The following is a 23,652-nucleotide window of genomic DNA, read 5'->3' as shown; positions in this document are numbered from 1 at the left end:
TAGACAGCTTAAGGGCCTCTTGAGTTTTGCTGTTTTAAAGATTTTTTTCCCACTTTGTCAGAACAAAAACAGAGATTTCTACAATCAAAGCACAAACGGAGCTTGTAGAGATATACGCTCCCTTGTAACTTGTCCTCTGCTGTAACATTGAGATAGTTTTCCTCTATCAGAGTGGATCTGTGCTGCATGTCACTGGCCGAGTCGCTGCGCCTCCGTGTCCTCTGATTAATGACTGTGTCTCTTCTCCTCTGCAGACTGCCGTTCGAGCAAGATGTTGAACAGGGAAACGTGGCCCACTTGGGTGACTGTGACGGTAAGAGGAGTGATTCTCAGCCTATGTTTGTGTGTTTCTGTGTGTGTGTGTGTGTGTGTGTGTGTGTGTGTGTGCCCACAAGTGTTAAAGCTAATAGCTTTCTTGTCTTTGCCCAGATCCTTACATAACTTGTGTATCTTCAGGGTAAACAACGATACAGTAAAAGGAGAGGAAGAGCCTGGTAGTGTCAGTTTATACAGAGAAAATCTGCAAATAAACACAGAGACAAGTCCCAATCCACCTCAGTGCTCTGTAGTTTCTCACTTTTCCCAAGAGTAACCAGGATCCAACACTAAGACAGTCGGCTAGTCTCGTTTTGTCTTCGAGCTGCCAAGAAAATCCCCGTGTATGTTTTAGCTAACTTTGTTCTCCTTGCTGTTTACGCTGTCCTTACTTGTATACTATCTTCGCTTTGGTCTGGTAGGTTTTGTTGCATATACATGCAGTTAATTATATTCCACTCCAGCTCGAATTTCCCTTGATGTTTCCCTTTTTTTTCCACCCTTCATATCATTATGAAAATAGAAGTGGTACACAGCAAAGCGAAATCTCTATTCTAGATACACAGAGGTTTTGGATACTCCCATGACACCCCCTCTCTTTGATCTGAGCGCTAATTCCAATGCGTGCAAATTAATCCTTTGCTTCTGAAAGTTCCCCGAGTTCATGTGCCATGCTCCCTGAGAAAAGAACAGATAAATATTGCATAATCAGAACCCGCCAACAACTCTAATCCTGTTTCAGATGGGCGCTCTGTTTGATGCTGCTCACTCACTTCAGGTCCTCTGACCACCAGAAACCACAGGGGGCCGCCTCTGTAACTGATGGCTGATGTTCACTCTGTGTATGCTGAAGTTAAGCTCGTTATTTGTCTTCATTGAGCACATGTGTAGCCCCTTATAGAACATGTACGGGGGGCATAATTCAAGCTGTTTGTTCCTGTTGATCCTAAACAGAAACCCATCTTCCTACGGGGTTATTAGATTTAAAACAGATCATGTCGTGCATGTATCCTGCTTTTGATTCCTGCGAGTTAGTGTTTGTAAAATAGCATGTACAAGAAGAAAAATCTGTGATATTTCTTCTGCACAAGGGAAATTCACTCCAGCAAATACATACTGTTGTGCAGGAAGCTTGTAATTAAAAATACAACTTCTATGATCATTACTCTACTTCTGTGCTTCACCAGTGGGTGAGAGATGAACATAATTACTCTTGCTCAGTGCTAATGGAGTGTTTTACAACCTCTAGTATTGGATCCTCTTCTTGCACTTATTATATCTTGACCTCTGGTGCGAGGTCTCAGGGTCAGACACAGTAATGACACAGATACTGAAGGCGTAGAACCACTTACCACTTGCTGCACACTGTAGATAATCACTGCACTTTTTTTGGGAATGGGCTGTAAGATATCGACCATCCTTAAAAGAGTGCTACAGTGATTTAATGTTACATTTCCATAAAGTTGGGGTACTTGTGAGCGAGAGATAAAGAAGGTGGTCAAATCAAAGCAGCAGAGATGTCCTGACTTTTAGTCCTCAGCCAGTGAAAGTACCTTGTCTCCTAGCATACTTGCTCTTTCTCTGATTTCCTGCATTTGTATGCACCTGCAGCCTTCTGTCAGGTTGAATATGAAACTGAGTGTTGTGGCACTTATTCTGGATGGCTTCTCCCTAATCTAAATTCACAAAATAACTTAGCAATTTGACTGTCTTATATTCAAACAACTATTGCAGGTCGTTGTGAGTCACTCACATCCATCAGCTCACTTGTATCTTTGTGTCACTAAACAAAATATCAAAGAAATGCAATACAAAGGACATGAGGAGGAAAAAAAAGCCTAATTGATGCTAATTTTGTATTCCCCCGAGATCACACACAGATCATCACACGCTGGACAAATTCTATTTTCTTCTCCCAAAGCAGCATAATGTCCCATTTCGATATGACGAGGCAATACACCAGCACAAATGATTGTTTTCTTAAATTATCACAAAAAAACAACAATTCTATTATAATTTTCAGTAAAATAATAGAATTTGTGCTTGAAGTAGGAAAAAATAAGTGCTAATACTTACTTTATCATATGTTGGTGTTCTTTCATTAGTCTGTTTGCCGGTGGTGGCTGAACAACGTGAACCAGGTTACTTAGAAGAACCAGTCTTTTCATAACTAGCGGTGACAGTAAAAGCAGGTGGTTTTGCTGATACCAACATTACATCAAAAGGCTCTTTGCTGCTAGGAGTGGCACCAACGTTAGCTTGCTGCTGCCGGCCTGCATATTGTGACATAGGATTTGAAGTTTGAGACTTTGTTGTGTCACCTTCTGACACTTTCGTTTTACTTTGTGTTGCCCTTTTACAGCCCGGCCAGCGTTGTTGCAATGTAAGTTAGACTAGCTGCCGAAAGAGAGAAGCAGGCAGGTGAGAACGGAAATAGTTGAGCATCATGCATGGATAGAATATTAAATGGGCCTACCGGGCACAGGCCTCAGGGCCTAGAGTGTCAGGAGGCCCCCCTGGCCTTCACCTCAACATGTCACTCAAATTAACATTACAGATCAGGATGAGACTTAAAGTGACATAGAAGAGCAATTAAAAGATCACACAGAGATGCAAAACATCCAGAAAGAGACACAAAATGATCTTTAAAGGACACAAAACAACCAAAAAAGACACAAAAGGACCTCTAAGAGACACAAAACGACCCCCAAAAAGCACAAATTATCATAAAACAGTTTAAAATTTGCAGAATCGACATGCGCCGAAAAAATAAATTGATATTTTTGACAACACTACTTGTCATATTTAAAACACTTTCTACATTACAGATATGCAGTCAGTCTTCTCCAACTAGAATGGGCCAAGCCCCAAAACTCTGTATACTACATTTCCCACAATGCACCTCGATAGCAGATGCAACAAAAGACATAACAAAACAGTTTCACAAGCTGTGCAGTTTCTGCCATGATCCGTAAATAGACTCAGACACCTAAAAGTCTGGCGCAGTGTTCCTTTGAACTGGCCACAAATGTGAAGCAGAATATCACTTTTCAGATTTGTACACATGAAATGAATCAGTTGCACAGGGATGAAAGTGTGCAGTGCCCTGATGGCTGCTGCTCTTGGACCAGTGTTAGATAGAGATGTACTGTCCTGCTCCCTGGCCCTGCCTTTGAGGAATTCCTGAGCTCTGAGGCATGTTTGCTCCTGCGCCTGATCCAGTCATGAAATATGCCCGGGCTGAACTCTGTTGACGGAGGTGAGCTCTGTTGTCTCTAGATGAACGAGAGAGCTGCTGGGTTGGCATGGCAGGAATGTGAGGCAGCATCTATCTGACGCCTGCCACCAACACTTAGACAGCACTTTATCTCAGATGTGGTGATGAACTCGATGCCATGGCCTTTCTTTTCATATCTCTTTTTTTATTTGACACTTTCATTGTCCCTGATATGGATGCTTTCCTCTGTGTTTTGTTAATGCGCAGTCCATCCTTCTTTGTCTCGCTGTAAGACAAAGATTCGTCCAGCCATCTGTAAACGCAATATTCAGTTAGAGGAAGACAAAGAGGCGCAGCTTCGATGAGCTTGTTATGACAAACCGTCACTGACACCGTTAAGACTTTGAAAACTGCCTCTCTGCATGTGTCTGTCAGCATCTTTCTCTGTGCTTCTCTCCACATGCCCCATTCTTCAGGTACACAGAACACATACTGTACATCTGTGTACTTACAAACACACACAGATGCTCACACACACCAACACAGACTCCTCAGGGACTTGGATTGGCGGAATAGACAGAAGGCTTTTGGTTGCTGAATATTTCATATCTCTATATTGGACTCATTCCACCTGTCTGTGTCTTGACCCAGCAGATGGGAGGTGAGATATGGTCTAGCCTATCTATCCCTCTTTGGGGAAATTCAGCAATCTCATTTTCACCGTCCCTTTGCTTACTTTTTTTCTCCAAGAGGAGTCTCTTTCTGCAGCTGTATGTTAAAAAAAATTCCCTCTCTGGGCTCCACTCACTATCAGAGTTCACACCATCTCCAACAGTCAGTCATCCTAAAAAAGACCTTTTTTAATTAAGATTGTGGTCAGGCATGAGGTAACAGGTTAAGGTTAAAGGGCCACTTCATTCTGTGTTTCCCAACCTGCGGGTCGGGGTGACTCAGTGGGTCACAAGATATATCAGAGGAGTTCAGGAGATAATAATAAGGCAGAAAAGAAGAAAAAACATTGTTCTTCTACATTGATTATTATTTTTTACTGTTTCTATTCCTTTGTTCTCATAACAAGGTAGTTCATGGGATTTTCATGGGATCACAAACCACAAAGGTTTAGAATCAGTGACCTACAAGTCACTTAATTACAAAATATACATTTTATAGTACTTCTACTGATATACAGCCACTATAGCATTTTGGTTTATTTGCTCTGGTTTTGAGAAAATATTATTGAGCACTGTTGTAGTCAGGACCACCTACACCGAGACCAAGTCATGACCCAGAGCAGAGTGTATTGAGACTGAGGCAAGACCAAGACTTTGAGGGGTTGAGACGGTGTCAAGACTGAGCGCAGACCACTGTGAGTCCCACACTGCATGACACACATGATAAAATGTGAAACATGCAAACTATAGGCACTACTCAAATTGATCTGACAAATCCACATTCCCATCAAAACCAACACATTCTCATTCCGACCTCGTCACATGTCGACATTTGGTCATGGACCTTCAGGGACGCTTTGTCAAGTTCTGCCTGACAGATGCATTGTCTTCTTTCAAAGTACATTTCCATTTTCACAGGAAATGTACCGTGTATATACAGTCTCTTTCAAAATAAATGCACTACGTCAGTACAACAACACAAATTGACGTTCTTTTTCCTCCAACAACAAATGCACAAGGTTTGCTTTAGGAAAAAAGAACAGGGTTTGGTTTTATAATCTTACAGGACACGAACACCACTCTCCTGGGTGAAGGTCAGTGTTTGTTGGATCTATCCAGCACCTCTCCCACCCGCCCTACTCCAACTTTCGCCGCCTTGACTTTCGTTCTTGTCCCGCCACGTTTCCCCCTGATGCTGCCAAGCACTGTTAAAATTTAACAGTGACCAGCTTTGCCGACATCAAAGGAATGCTTTTTCGTCAGTGTCTGACGGCGCAAGTCACTGCCTAAGCACTGGATTTTGACAACTTTGGAGTGAGACCACGTTGTTCAAACACCCACAGAAAACAAATGAAGATTCCTCTTCATTCACCCCTTTTATCCCCATACTGTATATATGTGTGTATGCATGACTGTACCATGAGAAATGTCTTGATAGAATAATCAAAAGGCATTGCAGAGGTTCATGTGTAGGAAGTTTTCTTTGTTTTGTATGATGCATGGAAGGAGCTGAAATCAACTTGACCATCTTTATTGCACAAGCAATTTAGTGATACCCCTACAGCTGTGGTCTTGAAATAACATCCGGAGTCCTCTTTGTCCGAGACCGAGTAAGAATGTGGTTGAGTCCAAGACCTTCAAAAAGTAGTCCTGAGACTGATCCCAAGTACTACAACATTTTTCTTAAGTATAGTTCCAGTAAAACATCCAAAGACATTGTTTCTGGCAAGATGACAATAGTCCTACGACTGAAAAGTTGTAGATGTGTAATAAATTGGTGTCTTAGCCTCCTTTTCTTGTTGTGGGCAGAAGTATCAGAGACATGTGTCTGAAAATCTGGCCAAATAAAACTAAGTGAAAAGAAGCCGTCAGTTATTTGAATGATCTTGCCCTGTAAGGTTGCGGTCAGGCTGGTTATATTCAGTTTTAAAAGAAGGAATTATGCTAGTTTTGGCTTTGAAGCTTGTCTGAAAAAGAACAAGCTATTTATTGTGCCATAGTCTTTGCTCCTCTGCTGCTCCAGTGCCTCTCCTCTCCCCCATGCTTCATCTCTCTCCCCCGTCCCAGTCAGTGCTACACTGATTTCAGAGCAGCCTTGTCGTCAGACCTCAAAGGGAGATGGATGGACGGCCTTACTTAGAGCCCAGCTAACTGCCTCCCCTTTCTCCTTAGCCAGAGAGAAGCGGCTGCTGGAAGGAGAATCGATTTTCATCTCTCCTCTGGCTGATGGCAGTCGAATAGATATCAAGGGTGATTCTGCAAGGGGAAAGGAATAGGGCTGAGGAAGAGCGAGGATGGGGAGGGGGGCCGGGCAAATCAGATCAAGGAGTAGAGAGCAGAGCGAAAAAGAGATTGAGAGATCATAGGAAGAAGGCAAACTTTGAGGATGGAAAGGGTGAAACGGTTCAGAGGATAAGAAGTGCGGAGTCATAAGGGTGAATCAGAAAAGCGAAAGAGAAGACAGAAGGAGCGAGGTCAGAGAAGGAGAGAAAGGCGAGGTGGTGGGGTAATCAAATAGGAAAGTGAGAAAAGACGAGAGTGAGGGTGGATGAAAGCTTTGAGAATGGTGGGAGGTGCGGGGAAGTGAGAGGAGAGGCTGTTTTCATGGGTGCTAGGCCAGGCTGGTGTGACAAATGGACTGAGAGTGCCACCGGCATCTCCTGTGTCACAGCGCTGTCACTGGCCTCCTCAGTGGGCTTGTGGCCAAGCTGTAACTCTGTCGAGGTGACGTGAACCACCTGCCTCCTACCCTCTTAATCTTCTCTTTTCGTATATCACGGAGCTGCTGCCCTTCTCCTCACTTCACACCAGTATTTATTTATCTATTTTTGTATCATTTAGTTCCTCTTAAGGGAATACAAAAAATGATAATTTGTGTATCAATTACTTACCTCTGTGGAGAACCAAGACAAAGAAAAATCTTGGTAAATTAAGGTAATAGGAGGCAGCAAGGTAGATATATACATCTAGAGATCAACTTGGACACATCATCAGTAATAGTACCAGCACATTTCCCCTTCTTATACTCACTGGCCTCCTCCATGCCCTCCTCCCAGGGCACTTTCAGCTCTAGCACAATCACTTGTCTTAATGTTACTGATACCAGCACAATGTCCGGTCTAAGAGTGCACTATGTCTTCTGGATATCTGAATTGTTTCTCCATGGGGAACGAAGAAAGAGAAAATTCTTGGTAAATGAAAGTAATAGGGTGCCGCAACAGCATAACTATATCAAGTATATCTATATTGGGGCGGCAGTAGCTCAGTCCATAGGGACTTGAGTTGGGAACCAGAGGGTCGTGGACTGGTAGCTGGAGAGGTGCCAGTTCACCTCCTGGGCACTGCCAAGGTGCCCCTGAGCAAGGCACCGAACCCCCCAACCGCTCGGAGCGCCTGTCATGGGCAGCCCACTCTGACATCTCTCCACTTAGTGCATGTATGGGTCCAGTTTGTGCATGTGTGTGTTCGGACCTGTGTGTAATTGACAAACAGAATGAAAAATTGAATTACCCCTCGGGGATTAATAAAGTATATATATATATATATATATATATATATCTGCACAAGCAGAGTTCAAATTTTGTCATGCAATGTTTGTACTTTTTTCTACGAAAAGTAATGCACCAAAATTTGTCCATATCCCACTTAATCATGAGCCAGCAATTCCTGTAAACCCCACATATTTGGGAAGGTCAGAATCAGGTGACCAATGCACTGACAGGAGTAAAGTATGAAGTAGAAAGCGATCCTGTAAGGAGGTCAGCTGGTGATGGATGGGTTGCAAAAATACAGGACTGTCCCCAGGAGACCCGCATTTGGGGCCTGTGAACTTTAAATAAACTGTAAATCATTTCAAGGATCATCGTCACCATTTTTTTCCCCTATACCTAACTACAGTTACATTAGTTGCCTAAACCTAACCCCCCGTAACTTTACATTAAGTACGTTACATCATTCATGGGTCGCTAATTCATAGGATATCGAACCCTTGTGTGAGAATACATTGCTTGGTGCGCTTTTCCTCCATGCCTGAGACTGTGTATGTGGAAGTGTTTTAAATAGTAAGGTTGTATATAAAATGCATGTGTCTGCCAAGTATTGAGCATACAACTGGATAAATGAGACTTGTATTATACTGCACAAGTTGTGTAAAAGTTAGTGAATGTATATTTTGATATAGTTTTGCTGTTGTTAAACGCAGTCCCACTTAACTCAAATTCATCAAGAATTTTCTCTGTTTTTTTATTCTTCTTTCACCATGGAGGCCTGTGAAAAAAAACATATTTTTCCTCATAAATTCAGCGTAATTTGTCATAGAAAGTTGATAATAACACCACTGGTATAAAATGTATTTTCTGTTCTGTCAAAAGACCACAGTGAGAGATCATTTAAGTTATGTGAAGCTATATGACGACTTGGAGTGTAGCTAAGGGTATTGCCTTGCGGTTATGCATGGCTTTCTTTGCATTTATTAGAAAACAAAGATCCTCCACTCCCTCAAACACACACACATACCAACTATTAGTATGTAAAGACATGCCGTTCCTCTGAACCCACTCTGATCAAAGCAGAGTTTGGAAGCCCGTCGTATAATTGAGACGATGTGTTGTGGGAGGGACACTTTGATGAAAGAGATGAGGTCAGAGAAATAACTGGGTTCAATTATGTGTGTGTGTGTGTGTGTGGGGGGGGGGGGGGGTCTTTTAGCCTATGGGCCCTACGTTCTCTCAGGCGTTAAGCTAACTTCGTTGTTGTTCTGTAATTTTGTGGGTCCAAACAAACACTCTTCGCCGAGGGGGGGTGCAGTCTGACGCATCTGTTCTGGCATGAAACTGCGCGTTTCCACCTGCTAAGACCACATTTTATTGCAAACACATGCCCAGAGATCAATTTTCGAGGCTTTAGTATCAGAGGCACACACACACAGATCTCTCCAAAATTATAAAACATTCATGTATTTCAAGTTTCACCTCTTTAACTTTGACATTTTTCAAACTCACATCACAAGGCAATTCTCAGTGCAATATTTCAATGCTCTTATGATGAACTGTAAAAGCTCTCTTCCACCTCACTTGATTAAACACCTGTAGCTGTCACACAGCAGCTTGAATAATATGTTTGTTCCATCTGCAGTCTCTAGTCTGAGCGTGTGTGATGCAATGCCCATATTTACACTCAAACAGTGTGGGTACATTCATCAATTATTCAATTTTCTGACACCACACTGGGATCTAACAAAATAGATGCAAAATCATCTCACACTTTTTGGACACCAGCGTAACAAACTGTTACAAACACAGACTCCATGTTTATACTGCTCAGTTAGATTATTAGAAGTTTAGAAGCTGTTTTCTTATGAATGATCTTCGTACATTTTGTACTCAAATCTCCAAGCACCTTTTTAAATTTTTCAGCTGTTGGAAAACTGTGCTGTATGTCACCCAGTAAAATACTACAAAAAAATTCCTTGTGTTTTTAATAGTTTTTGGAGAGCAATAGAGTTCTACAGCACAGAGGCAAAAGCAATATCAGGCTGTGGCTTCACACACAATACTCGATGGAAGTATAATAGTCATTTTTATTGTAGTGTTATCAAGGGGATTGTTGATAACAGTCTAGTTTAGTTTATTTGCACATATACACTTATATAAAAAAGACAGTTTGAATATTGTGCAGAATACATTAAAAGACAAAATGTCTTGTGAAAATACCTTCCCAATTTATAATCGATAATCATACTTTAAAAAGCTCAAAATATGATTGCATACTTTATCAAAGTTGCAAAATTAAGCAGTGATACAAAGTTGTTGGAAATTTACACAGAGGGGGATGGTATTGAAGGAGAAAGGTTGCTCCAAAGATCCTCTGTATCTCAGTGAATATGGATTAAGTGAAGTCCAACAATATGAAAGATCAAAGTCCAAGATTGCTTCGTGGAATATAAATGAATGTCTGAGGAAAACTTTAAAAACTTCTTGAAAGCGCTAGGCACGTCATGAGTTAGGCATTCATATTTATACACAAATATGCATCAACACATAAATACCAATAACAAAAATAAACTGTTTTTCTCCAAGGTAGGACATGGAATATTTGCAGTTTACATAATCTGGTTGAAGTTCATGCACACTTTTAAGCGTTTGAAGATCCAATCCAACTAAAGTGTATGACGTGCAAGATAGAGAATAAAAACAAATGCATACCATTGTTTTTTTATCCACCACTTTCTGGTCACTGTTCTCATAATAAACAGCAAACACAAAGTGGTTTCAAACGCCAGATCAGTACGTTACTGGAGAATCTTCTATTTCTGCTCTGGTAATGGCGTTACCAATGATCTTATAACGAGCTACCTTAGAGTAGCATACCCTCAGGCATGTCTCACTGGAGTGGAATGTTTTGGTTTGGGGATGGGAGGGGCAGACAGATTTGTTGTGTGGGCTGCCTTGTTGAGCGCAGTAGCACCGAGAGCATAATATTTCACCCAGTTTCAGCTGTATGTTTTATTTCCCAAATGTAACAGGATAGTTCAACGTATCGTTTGGTTTGTAATGCATACCAAGCCGAAAGCTTGTACTGAACAGTTCAGTACAAATACACGTATTGTTACACCCCTACTAACTAACCATTTGCAAGAGTTGCCTCTTCATCGCTAGTAATGATGAAGAGGCAGCAAAACATTGTTTCATTTTGTAGTTATAGTTAATTAATGTATGTATACTTGCCACTGCAGGAACAGTGGTTACATAATCTTTGAAATGAGTCCCATCTTAACTGTGCAAAAATATAGCACTACACTCTGTATTAAGAGTGCTGGATAAACATGTTTGGTCTGCAGGGAACATGTGATTTGGGATTCTGCACCTCCTGAAGACGTTTCCTCGCCCGTTAAGAAACTGTCCGAGCTGCTGTTATTGGCCATTAGAGAAGCTTGCTCCATATACTGATATTGTATTCCTCCTACTAATCAAGTATTAATTTATGTTTCAGCCTCTTTTTCACTTTTCACTCTGCTGTGCCACGACTGCGATCGAGCCTCTGGTCTCTAAATTTGCAAAAAATTAGCTGGTCACACCCACTTGTGCCCACAGTTTGAACTAGCGAGTCTGCTTGCAGGAAAATAGAGCCATTAATGTCCGTGTGTGAGCAGTTGTGTGCCCTCCAAATTAGAGAGCTCTTCACAGTGGACAACTCAGCCAGCGTGACAAACTGCAGCTGGATTTATGCAGGATTCAGTTTTAATGATGTTTGAGCAGAACGCACCCTGCTGACAGAAATCACCTAACTGACTCTGAGCCGCTCTGGTGTGTGTGTGTGGCTTTGAGTGTGTGCGGCGAGGGATGTGTGAACACACATGTGACAGGTAATATAAACCATTTCTGTAAACAGCTTAATGAGTCGGATTTGGTTCAGGCGTCGACAGACGCTATAGTATGTCAGATCCACTTACAGCGGGTTATCGCAACGTGTCGATTGGCTGGCTTTCAGTTTTTCCAGGTCGTGACCCTTGCTGACAGAAAGATCAGTTCCAGCTTAAACGTGGGCTAAACGGCCTGTCAAACATCCAACTTCTCTCATTTAATTTGCCATGAGGGTCTCTTAACTCTGAGGGAAAAAGATTCTTACATCCAAATTATTTTGCTGGGACCCAACAGCTCCCGAATCTCCCAGCAGCGATGAGCCAAACACTCCCTCATTTTATTTTGCTGTTTGCAGGCCTTTTGGGGGAACGAGTCAAATTGTGTTTGCACAGACAGCTCATCAGCTAAAGTCAACGCTGTTAAACCAGCCATCAAATAGGAGAAGGAGGCGGTGTGTGGCTGGGTGTGTGTTTGTGTTTGTGTGTGTGTGTGTGTGTGTGTGTGTGTGGTGCTGTTGCTACAGGAGACGCGTCCTGCTTCATCATATTCCCTCGTTGTTCCAACTCAACACTTTTCTCAAATCTCTGTTTCCTCCATGTTGATAAAAAGCAGCTTTCCAACGAGTGCATGCATCCAAATCCTCACCGACACACACAAACAAACGTTCACACTTGCATGTACACGTTTGCCACCCGTTTTTGCTGTGAACTCACTCAGCCGTAATGACATAGCTAGTGTTGCCACAGTGTAGCTACAGATGGAAGCAATTATGGTGCTGTGAAAATATTTCCTGAAGAAAGGCAGTGTTTTGACTGGTGGAACAGCGGGATGCAATCACTCAGTAATTGAGGTCCACTGAAACATCAATGAGACGACGGCGGATTGGAGATTCCTTGTTGTGGCGTCATGTTGGAGTGGATGACGATCACCGCAGATCCAGGACCGACTCGGTCTTTCTCCCCGGTGGTTGTAATGTTGTGAGGAGCTTTGTGCAGGAAAGAAAATTTGCTGGCAAATTTACGGCCGCGGTCTCATCTAGTTCCCTTCTAATTGCTGCGGTTTGGAAAGGGGCCTGAGTTGAGGCTTAGGAGGGGGGGCCCATAAAGCCGACACAGTTCTTTGTATTTACATGGCAGCTAGTTAAAGCACAGGGTCTCAAGTCTGCTGATGATAAATGTGTTGCCCTGTAGCCTGAACCCCAACAGAGAGAAAGACACAGACAGGAAACGAGGAAGAAAGGGAGGAAGGGGGAGGAAGCATTCGCTACAGTAGTTCATTTTTTGTTTGATGCGGTCTCCTCTTTCAGACAGAGAGAGGGCTCTGTAACCTTGACGCCACAGTCGTCCTTCCTCCTCTCCTAACTCCCTCTGCTGTCACTCCTGCAAGTCAGACACCAGTGGCAAAGACACAGTGAGGGAGAGGGAGACGGCGAATAGACAAGTAGAGATAGAGGAAGTGTGGTGTGTAGCTGTGCATCCCCAGACGCTAGACTGTGCTCTAACTCACACATCTCTCCCACCCTAAGGAGCTTCCGAGAGGCTTGAATAACAGAGTTGATCCCCTGTGTGAATACTGAGCCTTGGCTGATGAAAATATGAGGACCTATGCGCTTTACATCAATTGACGTGTGTGTGTAGTCGAGCATTGCAGAGGAAAAGAGGAAAGTGAAATAGAGTATGCCGTATATGCAGTTTTCGGTGTAGAGATGGGGATTTTTTTTAGTGAGCTCTAAGAAGATAAGAATAGCAGCCTGAGCCTCTGGAAAGCTCGGCGAGGTGCGAGGACTCCTGAAGGGCTTCGGCTCTTTCATCTAACTTCTTCTTCTTCTGAGTCCTCCCTGTGCTCCTCACATCTCCTTCTGCACAGCAGGAGCCTCAGTGAGAGCCTTGAGAAACATAAACTGACCCTCAGCGAGCCACGGGTCTGTGGTGATATATGTGTTTGTGTGTGTGTGCAAGGTTGCAATCTTTCAAAAAGTTGAGGTGAATTTTTCCGGCGGTGACGGTTTTAGAGTCTACAGATACTCCAAGATGTTTGTTTGCTTGTTTTTTTGTTTGTTTTTTCAGTTTTTCACCAACAGATATTTTAATTTTGTTTATTGGGTTTTGCATGAACATACAATGATGTAATCAAAACACCTATAAAGAAAAGTGGTAATAAAAGAGGTATATATTCCCTTTGCACAAAGAAATTTTAAAAAGTGACAACAGACATATTGCTAAACCTCACAACAGCTTACAGTATGAAGACTAACAAAAGTAAAACAACACAACCACAAACCCATAAGTCAGCTAAAAGTAATCCGTGTCCATTGTTGACACTAATGGTCAGAACAGCAGCATATCACCCAGGCCATGACAAAGACAATAATGAAACCCCTTTGAACCACAGCAGTTGCTCCAATCAGGAATTAATAGAAAATTAATTAATCCTCTTAATGAATTTGAAGATTATCCCCTTTAATTTTCCAGATTTATTGGAGAAACCACATCATGAAAGTCTGATATTTTCCAGTTACAGAAATAAAAGCTGTATCTTATCCAGCGGGTATGAGACGGAGATACTATTGATTTCCAGTTGGTCTATATTGTTCAATCAGGAGAGACTCTGAGAGTGAAGAATATTTATTTACATGTGCACATAAGTGAGCAATGAGACAAGTCTTTGGCGATTAGACCCCATCATGATGTCATCTATTCCAGGAGGGTGGTAAACACATAGCAGATTAGAGAACCCATCTCTATGGAGTCTAGACCCTGGTGGTGATGATGAGATGAAGAGCAAGCTGAAAATCTAGATGTGAAGGGGAGTGGGCTTTTGATGAGCATGTCCTGGGCTCTGGATAAGGTGACTGGAGGTGAATGGGATGGAGGAAGGCACGATGTTTCAGCCTAAAATGACAGCTGACAGGAGCAGAGAGGAGAACAGATTTAAAGTTTGGAGGCAGCAACATGAATGGCTGAAGGAGACTGTAGCAAAGTTTGATTGGCTTAGCAGGAGAGGGAACGCCCATAGTCAGCTGATTGGTGAGTAGTGGGAGTGAGATGGAGAAAGAATTGTGAATGGATATAACATAAAGAAAATCTTCCTGATTGAATTACACTGAGTTTTATTCTTCTAGCCAGTAGGGCGACAAAAGCGAACACATCTTTTTTGGATGCAGAGAGAGGCGGCAAAGAGGGGAAGATCCCAAACAATCCCCTAATGCTGCATTCATACTGCAAGCAACACAGCAAAATGCTACAGTTCATTTTTAATGCATGTTAGTGACATGAAGCTTCAAACTGACACCTGACATCTGACAGGCACGACACGAAAGTTGAGCTAGCATCAAATTTTTTCATGTGACTGTGGCGCAGTGAGGCATCAGCTGATCACATGGTTTGTTATTAGCTATGGCAATGTGTTATTAAGCACAGCTAGCTGACGCTATGCTAGCTTTGTGTGTTGCAGTGCATAAAGGGATGCAATGGGGCAGCGAAAAATGATGTTAAAATGGGGCTCAGACACTGATCATAAGCATTGATGTTTTATGTTCAGATACAAACTTTAGATCGGTGGTTCCCAACTGGTCCAGCAATGGGGTCCAGATTTCTCCTTAGTCTTTAGTTCAAGGTCCACACAGTCTAATATTTTCTGCGTCATACTAGCATTTGGCCATGTCGCCAAGATAGTGTGCTGCCTCTGTCAAGTGGCTGTGTGTTAGTCACTTCAATAGCTCTTCAAGTTTTAAAAAACTATACACACTGCAAGTCACTTGTGGTCCATTCAGAATAGGCCCATGACCCACTTTTGGACCCTGGACCACCAGTGGGAAACCACTGCTTTAGATGATGTTCAGTCAACGTGCTTTGTGGCAGGTAGCAGACACACACAAGCCCGTGGCAACATAATTATGTTAGTGAGTGCTTGAGCAACACTTCAGTGGCAACTTGGCGATGATGTAGCTGGGGACACTGTTGTTGTGTCGCTCACAGTGTGAACACAGCATAACAGCATTAGTTTCTAATTTTTCCACAGTCATCTCCAATAGGGTATTTAAAATCTCTGTCCAATAATTATGTAGGAGTGGGTGAAGCCAAAAACATGTTTGTGATGCTTGCAAGAGATTGCAGGTGAAATACTGTCATAGATCTCAGACAACTGAGCCTTAGAGTTGTAGGTATGATGAACCAGTTTACATGGAATAAGACCATGTTCACCAAACTTTAAAGGGAAGCATGTGAGTTCAAACTAGGGCTGCAACTAACAATTATTTTCATTGTTAATTAATCTGTTGATTATTTTCTCAATTAATTGTCGATAAAATGTCAGAAAATTTTGAAAGATGTCAATCAGTGTTTCCTAAAGCCTAATATGACTTCTTGTTTTGTCCACAACCCAAAGACATTCAGTTTACTCTCATAAAAGAGTCAAGAAACCAGAATATGTTCACATTCAAGAAGTTAAAATCAGATCATTTTTACTTCTTTTATTCTTAAAAAACATAGTCAAAGTGATTAATCAGTTATCAAATTAGTTAACAATTAATTTAGTAGTGGACAACAAATTGATTCATCATCACAGCTCTAGTTTAAACCAATATCCACCTTAATTTTATGTCCTCACACATCCAAAAGATGTGTGTGGACATTTTAATGCTGTAAGATTTTAATGCTGTAAGAGGCAGCTGATCACTGCTGTTTACAGCAGACGAGGTCCTCTAGTGAGCTTGACAGCTCAGAAAATGCTTCAGGTAGATGAAACTGAAGAAAAAATAAGGAGATGCAATGCAAATGCTAATTGACTGTCCATTATGCAACAGTCCTATGAGTGATGAAAATGTTTTTGTATAAACAAAATAAATCTGGGGAGATTTCTATATTTAAGAATGATATATTGACTGCTTACCTAAATCTTATATAAATCAAAAAAACTGGCTTTATTCAAGGTTACAGTGAGTGTGATTTATTGGTAAGAAGAAAGCCAAAATACATTTCATCGCCCAAACTGTTGAAATGACTAAATATAAATATCATATTAGTATTTAAATTACAAATGCAGCACTGAAAGGCCCTGACAAGCTGTTTTTTCAATCAGCTTCTTAGTCTGAGGGACAGGGTTTTGCACACACACAAACTTTTCTTTCAGTCTAACAAGTTATTTTTATACGAGAGATTTATGGATTGTTTTTTTTTCCCTCCATGCTCAGATGGAGAAACAAGATGTCACATATTTTCCTGCACCCATCAGTACTTAGCCACATTTTAATCAAAATGTGATGACAGCTGTGTGGTTTGTTTGCCACCGTCAATCAAATCTGATCCAGCAACACACACAGTTGTGATGAAGCAGATTTCCTCAGAGGTACATTCTTAATTAATAATACCTCAGTATGTTTTTTTCCCTGAACTTTAACTTTCAGGGGAAAAAAAAAAAAAGTTTTCAAGGGCTTTAATGTCTGGTATTAGTGCTGCCACTTTTTTGGATCAGTCAAATTAAACTGTGGTTGTACAGCACAAATCCTTGATTGCTTGATTGCAAAGATTAGTAGAAGTAGAAAAAAAAATCCATTTTAATTTTGGCAAATCAGGTGGAAAAATTACCACAGTTTCAGCTTCGTTTTGTAATCACAGCTTCCACTTTGGTGCGAGATGCAGTTGTGGAGAGTAACTGAGTATGTTTACTCAAGTACTGTATTTAAGTGCAGTCCTACTACTACTATACTTGTATTTCACTGCTGTTCAGAGACAAAGGTACTTTTACTTGACTCCATTTACTCAACAGTTACAGCTACTAGTCCTAAGTGCTATATCGTAGGTAACTGGACTTACTTAAGTTTCTTGAAGACAGTGGACATTCTTTCGAGGACAGCAATTTTCACATCTTGGCCAGAGAAGAAAGTTGGTTTGAAAGAGGCATGAAAGAAGCCATCTACATCAAACTGGAAAGACCATTGTTAAACAGATGAATTGACACCACTTACCAACCAGTTACAATGCAGTCTTCTTCACACCCATTCTCACCTGGACACGTGTAACCCTAACAACACACAAGACGGCCAACTCACATGTTACCTCAACAACTCTGTAAGGGTTCACACCCGAGTTTAAAGCCGGTGACTCTGCACCAGTCCATTAGAACTGAAAAAGCCTCTTGGATGAGAGGGGCGAAACATCTTCAAGACACACAAGCAAGTCCAGTTGCCTTCGATACAGCACTTATGATTACCATGACCTAGATAACTGAGAATCTTTACAGACATCTGACAGCTACTAGTTTTCAGATTAAGTCTTAAATACAAAACATATGACAGGTTTCTAAAATGTGAAACACTGCTATAGACACAGTTGAAATTATCTTCACCTTGACGAATACTTATGTTTTTATACTTAGGAACTTAAGTTTTTAAGGTTTTGTGTCAAGGGGGACACATGTGAGACAGGGTTTAGGGGTCCTCTGCCAAAAAAACTTGAGCATCACAAACTTAAGTTGGCCACATTCTGATGAATTTTTATACACTAATTTGTGCCTTTTCTGTGTCAATTTAGGGTGTAAACGTCTTGTGTGGCAAACCCTACGCATATCACCTACGCCATTGTGAGCATTTATACTTGTGCGGTGGTGTGTCTGTGTCACTCTGCAGTTACACCACCAAAACACTAGTTGGTGGTGGGGTTTCTGTGAAGTGTTGTAATTTTTAGTTGATTCAAAGCACACCCTTAACACACATTAAACATGGCTTAATAGCGACAATTTCAAACACAAGTACACAAATCGGCTTCACTATAACTGGCAGCATTCACAGACAAACACTTGTCTTTATCTGGACACATCTGCCCCACAAATACAACATGCTAATGTTATTAGCACAAGCCTATGGCATTTTACATTGTATAAATTAGCCTAGCAGTTAGCGATCTTCTCCTTTTCTCATATAAAACCAAGGACAAGGGCAATATTTAACAAAGGTTACATTACAAAATTCGCCTCCATTACAGCTCACAAGGTCCAATGATGAAACAACTGTCGTACACTAAACATGTTTTCCAAACAAATGTAACATGCTAACGTTATTAGCACAAGCCCATGGCATTTTACATTGTATAAATTAGCCTAGCAACAAGCGGAGATTTCCTCTACTTATATAAGGCCAGGATAACTCCCAAAGTATGAATCCCTGAAGGATATATGACACACAAGACTTAAAATGCTATTTTCCTGGAGCCTTTTTTGTCTTTACAATTTATTGCTTCTCATCTGTAAATAAAAGCTTCCTTTCCACTGAGGGAAATGGTTTTAGCTTACAAAAATAGACAGGAGGTCTGTGTCGCTGCTCCCAAAAGCATAGCACTCTGACTAGACCAGTATGTGTGCATATAATTAGATTAATATGTTGTCTTGTGTGATACAGTTGCCAGCCTCATAAAGGAGGGACCTGTGTGTGTCTGTGTGTGTGAGTGAGAAAGAGAGAGTTAAAAAGCATGAAAACAGCGGATCGGCACATTAAACATTGTGTGAGGCGACCTGGAGCCTTTTCACACACAGCTACACATAGGATTCCCACCACCAGCTGAAGCCACCGGCTCTTCTCACTATCGCAAAATTGTACACCAGACACTGGCATTTAAGGAATTTGGCTGAACCTACACACATACAGAGAGAGAGCTGATGAAGAATAAGGGCCTCGGGCAGGTCTGTGGCCAGTGCTGAGTAATAGTTGTCCAATAAAGTGCGGGCAGGACCTGGAGGCACTGTGTAATGCCTCAACAGAGAGTCCTGCAGCGTGACATCCGGAGTACTGTAACTACTCTCCACTCACACCACTCGGGATTGTTTTTGTGTCTATCATTCAGACAGAAATCGACCATGGTGAGTTCCCCTAACTCCCTGCATCAAACAACACTTTTCCTCCTTTCTGCAACACATCAATAACACTGCTGCGCTTTTTTCACACTTCCTCTCCCTGTCTCTCTCTGTCACACTCTTTCTGTCTCAATCTCATCCGCTTTCACTTCATTTATGTGTCTCCTCCCTCTCTTTCTTTCCTTGTCACCTCTCTCAGACTCTATTTCGCTTTGTGTCTCTCCCCTCCGCCTCCCTGTCTCGCTCAGTCTGTCCATCAGCCTCTTCCTATCTCTTCCATGCGAGTTTGTTGCAGCTCCTCCGTATTGATCACTTTAAACTCTCTTTAGTCCGGGTCAGCTGACAGGTGCTGTGATTCTGAGCGATCGTTCAGCTCAGGATGTGTCCTGATGGCGCGTCCACCTGCAAGGCCTTGGCCCGTGTCACAGCGCAGACATTTCATTAAAGGCGGCCTGTAAATTAACAGAGCGGACGGGTGGCTGAACGAATGGGGCGAGGGTAGTTTCAATCAGCTGCCCAGATGGCGTGCAGCCCCGACATGAGACCTGATGTTTTAATCATTCTGTTAAACCCTCAGAAATTTGTATCAGGAACGAGTCCAGCACTTCAGCGCTCTGGGAGTTAACATAAAAACAAATTGGCATGTGTTTTCAGCTGGTGGGCGCACAGTGTAGCACCGAACACAGCTCTGACGTGATATATGAGTGTAGCATGTGAGAAAGATTAAGTTAAAATTGCCTGGTCCATGATTTGGGACTGAGAGATATGAGCCCTCAGGGCAGATAGTTAGACTAATGCTATGCGGACCTGCTCTCCAATTTATCGCCTGTGACATGTTTGTGAATATTTATTATTGCTCTCCACGGTTTGCTTTTGGCTTTGCACCTAAAATGAGCATATCAATTACTAAACGAAAGCACAGCCAGCTCCGTAAGTTATAGTATATAGAGGAAAAGAATAAAAATTGCATCTTAGTGAGAGACATGTATACACATATGCACTCTCATGCGTATGAAACTCTCTGGAAAACAATTTATTTCACCACAGTGTCCGCCACAGCCCAGTTGCTTCGTTTGAATTGGATGCAGCTGAAACTGCTAACAGACTCGCCCTTGTTAAGCTGCCTCTCACTAAAGGTTGACCAGATTGGGAAAACAAGGTCTCCTGATTTAATTGAATCCACAAATTCATTGAGTAACATTCTTAACAGCAACACGTGTGCAGAGGCTGTGAAAAAGCCTTTATGGGCGCAACAAAAAAAAAAAAGTCCTGTAGCTTTTGATTACATGGCAGCAGGAGGGAGTCAGTCAGCCCCCTCCCTGATGATTTTAACACGCAGCTCTCACCCCCAATAGCAACTCTAGACTTACCTCATTTACTCCAAGCAGAGATTTTTCTATGAGCACGGAAAGGGAACAAGAAACCAATATGAGGGAAGGGTGAAAGTTAAAAATTAACATACACTGGTTAGCTAGGGATGAAAGACGGGAATGTATAGGCAGCAGAGAGTTGTGCAGGTATGTAATTATGTAGTCATCATCACAATCCCTGACTCTGAGCTAGCCAAAGCCTGATCTGCCCTCACTAATAGACCCAGCAGAAGAACTGAATCTATTAGGAGCAGGTTTTTGGTGGAGATTTTATGGAATTTTAATTGCAAACACATGGTTGTTGCGCATAAATGTTTTAACATATTGATCAGTTGGGCACGTCTGACTAGCCCTCAGGAGCTGAGGTTGGGATTTTTCCTTTATTTTTGAATGTATTTTTCTTTTTTTTAAACCAGGGAGTCATGCACAACTCTCCCAGCAGCAGCCTCGCTCTGAAAACGCTGTCAGGGAGGGACCGTAAATGGTTTTACAATCATCCTGAGAGTAAATACAGTTTACGAGCAAGCAAGGTTTAGTCCGAGTAAGGAGCTCCACGGCGCTCCTGCTTCTTTTTAAAGCGTTTTAATTCTTTCTCAGTTTCTCTCCATCCTCGAGCACATGTCGGTGTTCGCCTCACAGCTCGCAGCGTGAGGTGTACTGTATGTGTGTGAGAAAGAGAAACAGAGAGAGATGCAGTTGTGGCAAGAAGGGGTGAGATATAGAAAATATCTGTGGAAATAGAAGTAATGGGGAAAAAAACAGGAGTAAGACAGCAGGAAGGGGAAGATGTGCTAAAAAACACGAAACAAAATAGTGCCTGCAGTCTTACAACAGAGGAAAAGGAGAGTAGGATAATGAGCAAAATCACTGAGCCATGGGTGCAGGCAACGCACACTCGATTATTAACACACACACATATTCATACATCTATACACACTTATTCACACCCTGGCGCACATGCTTTGCCACGTGCATCCCTGCCGTCAGTGCGTGCATAAACACATTAACATGCAGAGAAATGGTGGATTCTGGAGATGAAAGCCCCTCAGATCAGTGGCTATACGCTGACACAGTCGTAACCTATCAAGCTCAGAAGTGTGTGCTCGTGGCATCGACAGGTCCACCGGGATGCTGTGAAGTCTCTTTGTTCTGTTTTGATGTGCTGCGGTTCCAATACATGTATCCCGGTTCTCAAACTGCATAAAAGTTCCCCTGTCTGGCTTTTGATTAAGAAACTTATCGAACTGAAGCCTCAAATGGTTCCCAAATTAATTTGTTAACATTTAAATTAGCTGACACCTCCAGACAGTAATAAGAAACCAGTGTAGTAAGTAAGCAGGTGAAACAGGCTTTCAGATGCTATTATGTGTTTGGGTGATATTGATATGCATCTATTTTTCTTTTCTTTTTTTTTTTTTTTTAGAATAATTTTAGTTTATTACAACATGGGTATTATTTTGGTAGTTTTGGTCATCACAATCATTGATAATAAGGGTTGAGTGATGCTATGAAAGAACTAGTTCATACAACAGCCTCTCCTAGAAGGCATTCAGAGTCTTGCACTTGTTTGTACGTGTGAGAAGTGACAGAAATAGTTGTATAAGGAGTCAAAAAAAAGAGATAAATTCAAATCCTGCTCGTTCTCTCACCTCCACACAGCTCGGTTTTCGAAGTGCAAAATAAGGATGTGGTAAACTTTATTTTTTAGTGTTGGATTTTAAGGAGCAGTTTTAATTGCCGAGCTAATTGCTGAGATCTGAGAGCACAACACCATCACAAGAAGTCCAATGAGACAATTAATAAGGTAAGTCCAACAACCATACAGGTTTAAAAGAAAGCCCCAGGTTGGACAAACATTTTTGGCAGAGAAAACAAAGGCACACAGTTAATTAATTTCCTGTCAGCTGTACTGTGCAACTAGCAAACTTATTTTCTGGTACCTCTCTTGTCATACTTCTTGTGAACACACAAAGCCATTGTGTGTAATGAGGAATTATGAACTTCATCTTAGGTGCATTTACTTTTGTTGACTCCCAACCTTTTTGGTGTATAAGTGTAAAGTCAACGCAGAAGTATAAATTCCCTATGGCATTTTTTTATACAATGTAAAATGCCATAGGCTTGTGCTAATAACGTTAGCATGTTACATTTTTTTGGAAAACATGTTTAGTATGACAGTTGTTTTGTCAGTGAACCTTGTGGGTTGTAATGCAGCCAAATTATGTGGCATTACCTTTGTTAAATGTTGCTATTGTCCCTGGTTTTATATGAAAAGAGGAGAAGATCGCTAACTGCTAGGCTAATTAATACAGTGTAAAATGTCATAGGCTTGTGCTAAATACATCAGCATGTTGTATTTGTGGGAAATGTGTCCAGATAAAGACAAGTGTTTGTCTGCGAATGCTGTGAGTTATAATGAAGCCGATTTGTGTACTAGTGTAAGCCATGTTTAAAGTGTGTTTTGGGTGTGTTTTGAATCAACTAAAATTTACGGCACTTCACAGAAACTCTGCCGCCGACTAGTGTTTTGGAGGTATAATTGCAGTGACACAGACACACCACCACACAAGTATAAATGCTCACAATGGCATAGGCCACGTGCATAGGCTACGGCGTAGGGTCTGCGCACAACTATGAATCCCGCTGTCTGAGACCGCATATCAAACCATTTTAGGAACCGGAACTGGCACCCTAATGAAAGTAGAACTCAACACTTAAACTAATGATTTTCCAAAGTCTATGTCTAAATTATTTTACCGGCTATTTTCAATATGTTCAGGACTCGCATGGTCTGAACACGCAGGCTGGTGTATTTAATCTGACACAACCCAATCTAAAAAGTAAATTAGGGAGAAGCATATTTCTCTTAATGA

General features: G+C 41.7%; 1 protein-coding gene across 3 annotated transcripts in view; it reads left to right on the top strand.

Moving 5' to 3' along the window:
- sema6bb (sema domain, transmembrane domain (TM), and cytoplasmic domain, (semaphorin) 6Bb) overlaps positions 1–23,652 on the top strand; it is a 181,107-nt gene that overhangs the window by 140,855 nt on the left and 16,600 nt on the right. For all 3 annotated transcript variants that reach the window (XM_049588366.1, XM_049588365.1, XM_049588367.1), the window contains one exon: positions 255–313. In XM_049588366.1, coding sequence (XP_049444323.1) covers positions 255–313 — 59 coding nt within the window. The remainder of the gene's footprint in view (positions 1–254; positions 314–23,652) is intronic.

The sequence above is a fragment of the Epinephelus fuscoguttatus genome, linkage group LG10, assembly GCF_011397635.1.
Source record: "Epinephelus fuscoguttatus linkage group LG10, E.fuscoguttatus.final_Chr_v1".
Lineage (NCBI taxonomy): Eukaryota > Metazoa > Chordata > Actinopteri > Perciformes > Serranidae > Epinephelus > Epinephelus fuscoguttatus.
The sequence above is the reverse complement of the archived record's forward strand: the minus strand, read 5'-3'. Positions and strand labels throughout refer to the sequence as shown.